The sequence below is a fragment of the Ischnura elegans genome, chromosome 2, assembly GCF_921293095.1.
Source record: "Ischnura elegans chromosome 2, ioIscEleg1.1, whole genome shotgun sequence".
Lineage (NCBI taxonomy): Eukaryota > Metazoa > Arthropoda > Insecta > Odonata > Coenagrionidae > Ischnura > Ischnura elegans.
Window position 1 is genome coordinate 123,842,756 of NC_060247.1, and position 12,350 is coordinate 123,855,105.

The 12,350-nt window shown below is 38.5% G+C and overlaps 1 protein-coding gene across 4 annotated transcripts in view; it reads right to left on the reverse strand.

Moving 5' to 3' along the window:
• Positions 1-12,350, reverse strand: part of LOC124154580 — a 62,729-nt gene that overhangs the window by 31,961 nt on the left and 18,418 nt on the right. For all 4 annotated transcript variants that reach the window (XM_046528401.1, XM_046528402.1, XM_046528400.1 and 1 more), the window contains exons 9-11: positions 12,171-12,332; positions 10,846-11,088; positions 5,925-6,126 (exon numbers count right to left, since the gene is read on the reverse strand). In XM_046528401.1, coding sequence (XP_046384357.1) covers positions 5,925-6,126; positions 10,846-11,088; positions 12,171-12,332 — 607 coding nt within the window. The remainder of the gene's footprint in view (positions 1-5,924; positions 6,127-10,845; positions 11,089-12,170; positions 12,333-12,350) is intronic.

The window sequence follows — 12,350 nt, forward strand, 5'->3', positions numbered from 1 at the left end:
GCTATAGCCTCCGCTCTCATCTTACGTTTGTATGTATGTAGGTTTGGCATTTTTGAAGATTTGACGATTTTTACCGTTTGGTTATTGTAGCATTGTGATTATGATACGCCGAAGTCCATATTTTTCTGGACTCTCCGTTACCATATTTTCCCATATGAGAGCCCTATCCTAAGGAACTGAGTCCTCTAGATTGTCTTATAATAGATAACTATGAAGTAGAGTCGTCCTAAGCCCCCATTGTTAAGCATATCACTAATGGCCGACTGTGTTGAAAAATAGGTATCAACACGTGTGAAGTTTTTGTATTCTCAATTTTAAAATGAAAATTAAGAGAAATGGACAATTATTCAGCTGCAAAAATTTCTAATAACAGCAGAAAAAGTTTCAGGTTTCCCTCTATTTCCGACATTCCAATAGTTTTCACGCTTCAAATTTTCGTGTTTAGGGTCCTTTTCGCTCCGAAAAACATTTCAAATCTTCATGAATACCCTCCAAACTTCATAATTTCAAACACCTGTTAAAAACACGATATCTACCAATTTCCCCAGAAGGGACTGTTCGGGGCGTTTAGCCTTACAATGGTGGACGCTGTCTTTCCCTTACTGGAAGCATATGCGATGACTCGAATTTTTGAGGAATTAGTGTTTGGAGTGAAATCTAGACTGCTATGAACTGTTCATAATACCCGGTATAATGTACAGTAATATTAATAACGGTATAATAATACAAGGTCACGGTATAATGACCTTGCCCTCAGTGGCGGTTTGCCCATAAGGACTCTCGGACGCCGCCCCTCCCAAATATTTGAAAAAGCACAAGTTTTATTACCAAGCTTTATTAGGAAACCTAGGTATTTTTGTTGAAAAAAACAGAACATGTGGCATCACAAAATTTCATTCCTAGATTGCCGTAAAAACTTAATAAAATACACGAAATATTAAAAAATTATGACCCCCCGGTGGAGTGCGCCCCCCCCTAGCATTTGACTCACGAGCCGCCACTGCTTGCCCTGTAGCCCCTCCTAGACAAGTTACCAGAACCCTAGAACCGACGCAGTAAGAGGGGAGTATTTTCTCCGTGCACATATACCAGTCCAACAACGTATTTTTACAATAATTGGCTGCAAATTTATTGATGCTAAAGCGATGAAACCAGCTGTGGAAAATTAGAATGGTGCGAGAATAATGAAATATTTTTTTAAAAATTGTATAGTAGCTATTGAATGTCGCGTAGTAGATCATTTACTGGAGCGGAGAGTGATGGGATATGAGTTGGATTAAATAATTTGCCCATAAAAAGTTAAATTTCTATGTAAGGATCTTATAAGCGGCATTGAAGTGTGCAAAATATTTTTAGGAGCTGTAAAATTTTGAGAAATCCTAAAATTAGTTTTGTACAAATAAAACACTCGGGAGAAAGAGAGAGAGAGAGAAATTTATACAAAGTGACATTAAAAAATGTTAGTTTCTTGTTAATTTCTACGTTCATTTCTACCAGTAGCACTTCTGGGCAAGAGTCATTACTTCAATACTAATTGTAAGATATTTTTTTAACGATCCCTTTCAGTTAAATGAATTTTTTAGTGTCGGTAACAATAAACGCACAGCGAGCCTTACCCTACGAATAGTAGTTTAAGAGACTGATGCCATATTTTTTGTAATTTTTGGCCAGTTTGTATCTTTTATCTTACTATCTCATTGTACCTATTCTTAATCTATCAGGGAATATCCTTTGTACTGCCAGTATTATTACGCATTGCATTTATATCTCGGAATGATTGCAGTGTTATTGTCATTATGATTATTGAGTGGTGAATAGTGAGCGGAATCTCTCACCTCACAAAAAACTATATATTTCATTCAACATTAAATATTTTAAGCAAACAAGGATCGATCAAAAAATTTATTTAATATTTCAATTATTTCGATATTTTTTGTGCTCTATATGCTTCAGTAGCGGATACAGAAAAAACTCAAGGTGGGGGGACGCAAAATATATCTTGAGTTGTCTTTACTTTTATCGTAATAAAAAATTACCAAAACACAGGCAGAGTATAAGAAAATTTTATTTAAAGTGATTATACACATGTAAAAGACCATGTCATCTTATGATATAAAAAAGTTACAATTATGGTTTTGTCATGTTCGGCAATACGTGCGGACCCGCTAGGGGGGCGCGCGCCCCCATCTGTATCCGCCCCTGATATGCTTCAGTATCCTCAGTTTTCCTGACTAAACAAAGGTGTCACAGGTGTCATAAAGACGTCATATTGTCTCTATCCCTTATATTTCCGTGAGATAAGGCAAAGCTGTAACCTAAGAAAGTCTTGTTGTTTTTTAGGGGAGGGGTGAATTTTGGCGTGTTAAACTTGGATGGTGAACAGTGAACACTCAAAGACAATTCTCTCGAGAATTTCGGGGGGTTTGTACCCCAGAACCTCAACACTCCGCTCGCTAGAGCCTTGATATACGATTCAGACATGTTTATTTGAAGGGTTTTTTTTTGGTCTTTCGCTATCTTTGAATACCATATTTTTTGCGTTTTAACGACTATACATATATCAGTCCTCTTGTTAGTGGGCTGATTAGTGACAATCTCCGATCTGAATTTTATGCCTTCAGTTTTGTGAGTTAATGCTGAAGTCAAGAAATTTGGGACTGAGATCATTCATCTTTGATGGTGGCAGTTTTGTACCCATAATTCCATGCTATCTACTCATCGATACGTGATACAAGGTTGATTGAGGGACGTGTGGGATAATGACCGAAGAGTGTAGGAGTTGCATCATATCCGATAAGACTAAATAAATACACAAAAACTTCTGCGAATGATTTAGCGTCAACTTGAACGCTGTTTATGGCAGATATTATTTTAACTGAAAATGGCTTACTTTGAAATATTTAATATTTTTTTCCAACTTGTAATTTAATTATTAACCTGTAATTTAATTATTGGGAAAACTTAAAAAAATGCTTTACAGAGTATATCATTATGTTTTTATAAGAGGGAATTAGGTTTATTTTGTATTTTTATCAATGGAACAAATTCCACTTGGCAGTAGTATTAAAGCATAAATCCATTGCGAGGTAAAATCCGTCTTTTTGGTAAGTGGGTTACAAAAATCAATTTCAGACAGGTATATTTTTCCTCAAATATTCTCGTATATGGAAATGCTTGAATATGGCTTGAGTAAAATACATCCTAGTTGAATAAATGTATGTTAAGACCCCGACTCCTAATCATGTTCGGATTTTTGAAGACCTTCAAAATTATATTTTTCGCGAATTTATTTTTCCAAATATGTTGAAAATTATAACCCAAATTAAAATTAAAAGAGCTCAAGTTTTAATTTATTTTCTTCCAGCTCTTCCTACTTCATACTAAGAGGAATACCACCTAGACGGGAAGTTTAACTCTTGAAGAGTAGTAGCAACGATTGATTCTATCTTTGTATGATAGACTTTGTAACACTGCTTGGAAAATTAAATGCGCAGGATAGAATATACGAATGCTTGGTTCAAGTTTTCTTTTCAATAACGTCACGCCTTGCAAACTTTAATGAAATGAATTGAACCATGAGCTGTGCATTGAGCTCCTACGTACAATAAAGTATGTATACAATTTTATGTGAAAATCAAAGACCTAACTCTACAAGTACTACGTGATATCTGTGTTTATGAGAATAAGAAACGAAGGAATATAAATAAAGTAAGAGTAAAAAATAAGGAATGTGGATAAAATGGACAAATGATAAGATTTAAATCGTTTTTCAGTCGAAATCGTCGTTAAAAGAAAATTCCCCGTCATGAATGCACATTTCCAACGCTTCCAATGAATTGCCGAGACATTTGAGTCCCCGAGGAGCAGCGGTGAGTGAAGGCATTGTACACCAAGGCAGCGGTTTCTAGAATAAATTATCTACATCGGAGCACTTGGCGTGAGATTACAGTGGCCATACGTCAATGTTGGCGGAAAAAATTAGCACGGAACCTGGTAAAATAGGCGCGACGATTTGGCGTGAAGGGATTTTAGTCGTAGGTTGTGGGAAAGAAACTTCGGAATGAAAAAAAGGATTTTATAATTTGGAGCTGAGAAATAAACTCAGGAAAAAAAACGACGAGGCCAAGAAATGAATCGCCAACTGCAGAAAGGCATCATGTCCAAGTTGGACGATTTTTGGACGGTTGGACGAAAATCTCTAGTCAACTCTCATAAAATATTTTACATTCTTCTTTAGCATATACACAAGTTCCAAATGCCCAGTATTACAAAACAAAGGCATTAAAAATTTTTATATATATGATGCATATGGGTTTAGGTACTATATTTTCTTTTTCTCTCCTGTAAAGTTAGCCAAATTGGACATGATGCCTTCCTGCAGTTAGCGGTTCAAATAGATACATCAACTCATTGTCAATTTCAAAACCTTACGAGAGGCCATACCTTGGAGTTATAGTTCTGCAGAAGGCTGATAGATGGCGTCCAGCAGACCGTTGTAAAACTGGACGTCTCTAATATTTATTAAGCCGATCGTTATGAACATTAGCCTGAATCTCAAATTTGAAAATTGTACTTTCTACTTCTTATTTACGTTTTCAAGTGCAATTGGTTAACATTTCAGATAATGGAAAACAAAAAAATGACATTTAAACGACAATGAAAATTAAACGTTTTGAACAGTGTCCTGAATCTCAAATTTGAAAATTGTACTTTCTACTTCATATTTACGTTCTCAAGTGCAATTGGTTAACATTTGAGATAATGGAAAATATTAAAAACGGTCTACTTTATATGTACTGAAAATGTCAAGATTAGAGCAGGTATATGTTTAAATATCTCTCTAAATATATCGTTTCTGTCGTACCGATAAATATAGCGTGGTTCTAATCCGAAACCGGATGAGACCGTTCAAGAATTGTAGGTACCTATGCGTCCGTGATCCTCCTGCCGGTGAACTCCATCGAATTTTCTACTACTTTCTTCCTCCTCAGCCTCGGCTTTGAGCGTGACTGTCCACGAAGTCACTTGTTTCTGCATTATATTTGAGGAGTTTTTAATGAGGCCTCCTGCAATATTTCGAGTGGTATTCCATTCTACACCTGCACACTACTCTGCAAGCCGCCTCAATAGGCGTGTGGTGGGGGCTGTTATGACACCAATCGTAAGAAAATAATAAGGAAATGCATTATCGAAGTTCCGCCCAGCATTTATTTAAGTTATCTTTTGTTCGGGAGAAAGTCGAATTCCCATACCTATTCGTTTGGCAAAATATCTCTCTAAATATTTCGTTTCTATCGTACTGTGTCGTACTGATAAATATAGTGGGGTTCTAATACGATGTTGTCCGTATCGCTCTCGAGTACTCTGCGCATGTTGTAATTCTCAATTGCTTAAGCATTATAATAGGGTGGTTTCCTATTATTTTTTTTATTGCCTAAATCAAAATATTACTCCTGGAGTACGCATTTCAAGCTTTCTATTTTTCGCGATTAAATGAAAAGTGAAAAATTTCAAGCGCGCGAAAACGCGACGGCTAATGTAAGTATGAATACTGGGAAAAGCCCGTGTGACGTCATTCTGGTTCCCGCTGACGACGAGTGAGATGACCTTGGGGCGAGGTGAATTGCTGAGGGAGCAGGACAAATCAATAAGCATAATATTTGCTAAAATAGAGGGTATACGTTTTACAGTGTCAAATTTAAATTTTCACTATGAGTAATCTGAGAACCCATTGGAGAGGTTTGGCTGGATGGAGGGGCTAAAGGTTTGTTTGGGAGGCCTCTTTGCCAATCTTGCCTTGGGGAATCATGGCTCCAAATCCGGCACTGTGTCGGAGGAGTGCGAGAGAGCACCTGTCTGCTGAATTTTCCATCCGAAAATCTTCCCACAACTTCGCGTTCGAGGAATGCATTGGGGCTACTCACCGTCCCGCTCCTCGATGAGCCAGGGGTCCTCGGGCGTTTTTGGCGTCAGGGGCGAGCTCTTCGGCGATTTCTTCTTCTTTTTCTTCTTTCCCTTCTTCTTTCCCTTTTTCTTCTTCCCTTTGCCTTTCTTCTTCTTCCCGGGAGATCCTTTCTTCGGGCTCTTCTTCTTACCGCCTGCCTTTTTGCCTTTTTTTGGGCTCCCCTGTTGCGGGACGAAGAGAAAATCTAAGTAATAAATGCACCGCAGAATATATGTGACAACGAGGGAGCGAACGAAATAAAGTCTCTCTGTCACTGAATTTCACTCTTTCGTCCACTTTTTCGAGCATAACTTGAAAATGATCTACTCTATAATTTATCTCTGCGCAGATTGTAATACTATAATAGAGCACCACCAATAAAATTAATGTAATATAAAATATATTTTCAGGAAAAAAATGGGGAATATTGGTATTGTATGAGGATTAAAGAGTACAAAAATAGAGTCACAGTAGCTCTCATGCAATGGTACAGAATAAAACTTTCAAATTTGATATAATAAGCAGGATAGATACAACTATTCTCTCATTTACTCCTCTTGAATAATAGAGAATTTGTAATAACAGCTTACTCCAGACATGAAAATGTGAAATGTGGGAAAATATGTTGCTATACAACATCAAAGACTTTAATACAAGCGGAAAACAATCTATGTCGTGCTCAGCTATGCTCAAGCAATCGACGCACGAGAGCGGGACATTATCCGGCAAAATGTTTTATGAAACTCGAGAGAGTCACCACTACTTTCCAACCACCGTGATTAGATTCCCACAAATAAGGTAATTTTTCGACTTAACAATCAATAGTGAGGAGTACTTTAAAGTGTATCGCTTCCGTTATAGATACGCAGTTCTTTTCACCGGTGGTATGTTTTTACGTGGGAAAATATGGTGTTTTACAGCTATTTTCTCTGGGATCACTCGTACCGCCTTAAATTTTCGGATGAGCAGCGGATCTAGGGTTCATGGGGAAATTTCCTCTCCCCTCAAGACCTACAGATAAAGATTTTTCCGACAGTAACTGGTGAACGGTTGAATTCGAGCGTCACTTGAGCCTGACGGGTCCTAGTCAATCCTAGGCGGAGGCTATTTACTAGATTGATCGTCCAAAAATAATTAATAATTTGGTACCAAGGGAACTGAACACATTCATTATCACTTAATATATTCCTGAAGATTCTTAATATTTTCTTCCGCCGAAATTTGTGTCTACCTCTGAGATTACTGGTAGCATAAATGGCTAATTCTGGTGGAGGGCCAAATCACCCATCCGAAACCAAGAGAAAAAGTTCTTGCTAAAGCTGAGAATTTGACTCTTTGACACCGAATGACATCGATGCATTACCCGATAAATTTAAAACTATCCATTTAAAATCGAATGTTCATGATATTTTGAAATGATCCTTTCGTTTGAAGTGGAGATCTAAAAATGCATATTTCCAAAGTTTCGAATAAGGTGTTTCAAAAGGACATTGATGTGTGTTCGGTGGAAAGTCGTGAAACACGTGCAAAATGTGCACTTAGAGCCAGTTGTTTAACCTATTTTTCCTCCTAGCTTTAGCAGGGAAAAACCCTCTGGATCCATAGCAATAATTCTATGTAATGATGCCACGAGTAAAGAGGGCGGTTTTTTTGTAGCAGATGGATTTATATTGGTAAAAGTTGAATTTTCAAATCAATCGGCCCAATGCTGCGAGTTAATTCTTGGATACTTACTCTCGAGGAGATGAATGGGAGATCGAATCAAGTCGACTACATTGAGGAATCCCCAGTCAGTGCCGTAGAAGTTTTATTTTTGTTACCACTTTGGGCGCAAGCTAATGGGTTTTCAAAACTGTCCGCACCGCGGCTATGAGTGCAGAACGATCCATTTATTCTCGATATTTATAGTGTCATATTTGGAATCCCAACGGAACAGCGCTGAAAATGTATGGACTTTTTACATCACACTTTCACGATTTTAAATTTCGGTTAACAGTCCTAATGATATCTTATCTCTCTGTTAAATTTTTACCGCTAATCCAACCAACGACGCGAGTGACAACTTTTGTAAACCCATATTAATATGTGGTGGTTCACAGTACCTACAACTAGAGGCCCACTGGAAAATCCTCTATTTCAACATTCGTGTATGAAAACTAAACCCAAAATCAAGGGCCCGAAGAATATGGCGGATAAGTGTTATATACCTGTTGCCGTTTCGCGCGCATATAATTCGGCGGCTCCACTGAGCAGCTGTAACTCGATCACCGTGACTTTCGCCAGTAACCGTAGTGGAAGTGGTCCTTTTTAGTTGACAATCGTCTCGTGTACGTTAAATGCTTGGTTTATATGATTTATTGGCTCATTTACAAATTCCTACCCCGTATTTCCTCGTAAAAAGTGGATATAGATGACCGGTAGCGCCACGAGTGGCGATTTTGAAATCTGATTTTAATGCGCGCGGAGCGACATCAAATCTGGCCGCGGACTTGAGAATCCTCTGTTATGATAATCGTTCCCATACTAATTAATATAAATAACCCGATGGCTGACAATAGGCCCCAGAGGCCGAATACGGTGGTTTCCTATTATTTTTTTATTGCCTAAATCGAAAGATTATTACTACTGGAGTACGTATTTCACGCTTTTAGATTTTTTAATGACTTATGATTAATTTTTGACGCGAAAGTTTGTTTAACTTTGAAGTTTAATGACGCGATTAAATGAAAAGCGAAAATTTTCAAGCGCGAGAAAACGCGATGGCTAAGTAGGAATGATGGGAAAAGTCCGTGTGACGTATTTCTGGTTCCCCCTGCCGCCTTGTGAGGTGACCTTGGGGCAAGGCTTGAGCGCTGATACGACGCAGGCTGCTAGCAGCAGCTCGATTCTGTAAATGTCATACCTGTGCTTCGCGTGGTTCGAACCACAGTGGAGTTCTCACGCCTCTCACCGTGAAAGACGTTCAAGCGATCCTGTAAGCCTGTGTCGTGAGATGTTTGACGGATTGCGAACGATCACTTCAGTTTCTTATGTTGGTAGCTGTGCGGACGCGAGGAACGAATCAGAATCTCCGACACAAACTTACTTCAGCGGCCAACTGCAACTTCAGTTACCGTAGAGAAACATATACAATGCCGTGGAATATTCACTCCCAAAGTAAATAATACTTCTTTACTCAATTTTGAGTGAGGTCTTTTCTTTTAAAAGTGCCTATTAATGATAAGTTACGGTTGCTTAATTAGTTAATAGCTATAAACTGTATATTACCTCTTTTATATGTTGTCAAGTGCTGCGTATCAAAGTCAGTTATCACGTAGCGGGCTCGTAATTGCACAATTAGCTCTAATTTCCTCATGATATGGAGCTAATGCTTACGCGGAATGAGAACAAGTGTTATTTTATTATTTAATAATGGTTCACTCTCGTATGTGTTTGAGCTGTTCTCATCATTTCAGTACATAATTTTAAATGCGCTGTGGTGCGTATACATATATGTCTGATTGTGCAAGCACATGCCACTATTCACGATTTAAACTGATGAAAATGTTTCTGGCGCGAATACGAGTAGATTATTAACAGTTTCTGCTAGAGGACGAGATGTTTACATGTCTTAGTATTTCTATTATGTCAACAGAAAAACGAATCATGTTGGTCGTGTTACTGAACGGCAGCAATAATGCATGGAAGAGATGGAATAGATGATCAATGTTTATCTTAACGTACTAAAGTATGCCCCGGCAAGCCATCTAAACGTCTACGAATTAATCGTGGTGTGAACTCAGTGATCCATCGCCAATCTCGCGTCTCGAAGGGAATGTTGATATCGCGTATCTGCCGTCGAAGTATGTGCATCTATTGCCTCCGTCGACATTGATGCTCATGCAAAAGTAGCGGAGGTATGTAAAGAGCCTCCATTCTCGTTAATAAAAACAAATCGAAGGCTTGAACTTACGAAATAAATATTAAATAAATCTGTTAACATTCAATACCGCACAATACTTTTACCGTTGGTTCTACTCCAAATTTATTATGAAAATTAAGTTGTCAGTATTTTAATTGTACATTCTAGAAGATGCACAAATATAAGATAATTGTCAAACCCTCAGCGCAAGGTTTAACTTCCCACCAACTTCAATCGCAATGAACGCCAATCAATTTAAATAGGACGCGAATGTAAATTTAACTTTATGCATTTCTTTTATTTGTTTTTAATACATATTACTTATGCGAAGTGACAATATGAAATAGCCACCATCGTAATTAATGAATAATGTGCTATTAATTATCAATCACAGCGTAAATTCATAATGAAAAATTAGAGCGCATTGCCGCGACGAAGCTACCACGGGCCCTCTTGGGCGTGAATACTTTCACGGACGCGGCTGTGAGAGTGACGTCACTAAAAAGTTTCAGAATCGCTCCAGCGTCAAAGCCGTGAATACATTGACGAAATACGCTTGTGACGGCCATATCACATTTACAGAATCGAGCTGCTGGTAGCGCTTGGCTTAAATAAGGATTATTATTCCCCTATCAACCGAAGGAAACTTTCCGAACTTAGGTATTTTTAATGTGTGATTATTAAGAGATGTTTCCCTGAGCTCTGTGCCTCATGCATGCATTAATAATCTCAGACGATGTAAAACTCCTATCTACTCGTATAGAAACTAGGTCCCTGTGACATTGCGTGGAGTGGAATCGCATTGGCGCCAATCTGGCATTTTTAAAATGGGGTTAAAATTGACCATTGCCATTCGTCTAAACTGGGATTTCTAAAACCAAATGATTTGTATATTATGAATAGACTAATGGTGGATAAGGAATCGCAATCAATGCATTTCGTTTTCTTTGATGAAGGAAACTACCCTATGGTGGATCGTCTGTTGTGTGAGCGCAAGCACCTTCTTGGATGTCTTCTTTCCGCCTTTGGCCTTCCGTTTGGCCCAATCCTTCCGCCAGGCGACGTCTCCCTCCTCGTCAGAGCCACTCGTGTCCATCTCGCCCGATGGGCTCCACTCGCCCTCGCTCGTCGTCGTCGCGCCTGTCGTCGTGGCGTCGCCCGTGTCGCTGTCCGACGTCGAGTACTCCGAGCCCGACTCCGACTCCTCTTCGTCGCTGCTCCCCAAGGTCGTCGAAGTCTCTCCCTGCAACACAAACGGGCCCTCGCGTAAAGAAACGCAGCATGAAATGGACGTGATTTCTTGCAAATTTACCGTTGTATTCAGTTACAGGGTCACGCGCAATGTTTTGCAAAAAATATTTTACTCATTTATGGATTTTTTCTCTAATAATACAATACTTGTACTGTAAAATTTTCCTTGAATGCATATGATAAATTCAAATAAAATTCTTTCTTCAATATCTGAAGTGGCCATACGTCCCAGATTACCTTAGACAGTCACAGTTTTGACCGCTTTTGAGGGCGCCACGTCGGTTTCGGAAAATTCTCTACAATGTCCCGGTTTCCAGCAAAAATTATGGGAATCATGTTTTTATAATGACAGTTTATAACAGATAACGTAACACAGTACGGCAATAGAAATTTAGAATTAAAAAGTGTCTTGGCAACTTAAGCAATTTAACGTGCAATAATGAAATAAAGGCATTATCAAAGAACCAACCATTCGCATTTAGCCCGTGACGTATTGATATTAACAAATTTTTATTTGATTGAATTTAATTTTGTCAAATAAGGAAAAAAATAAGAAATAAATCAAGTAATAATAATATTAGTTTTGATTTTACCAACCAAATTCCATGTAGTATGGCCATGGGTTTTCGGAATTCACTGGGGAACCTGGGGAATTGGGACCTCACTAAGATGCAAGATGTCCCAGTCTAGCAAAAAAAAAAAAAATTATGGCCACCCAATCAACATACAAAAAATTATTACTGTCATGAAATTAAGAAAAATTGAAATTCTCGCATTAATGGATAGTTTTTTGCTTTATTATTAGTCAAGTTATAATAAAGATTTTTTCCCTTTATTCATATGCCTCATGAAATTTGGCAAAGGGCGAAACGCGTGTTTCTGTCACTCAATTTTTTCCGTTTTCATTTTTTTTTACCAATTGTTCAATATTTATCACTTCAATTCAATAGGCTTAGCATATAGTTTTTCCTTTCAGTTTATTTTCGTCTTTGTTCAATATATATACACTCATTTTCGTGTTATCGAAGATTTTTAAACCAGCAATGGAGGTTGCGGTGATGGAGGCATCCATACCTGCACACTTTCTCCCGTTTCGGAGACGTCGCTGGAGGGCGCGTAAGACGAGGGGCCGGGGCTCGACGACTCCGTCTCCAGCACCACAGCCCTCGACTCCTTCCTGCCTTCGCCCCCTTGCGGGTCCTCTTCCTCCTTCTGAGCCATTTTGTGCCGCTGGATCTGTAAAAAGGATGTACA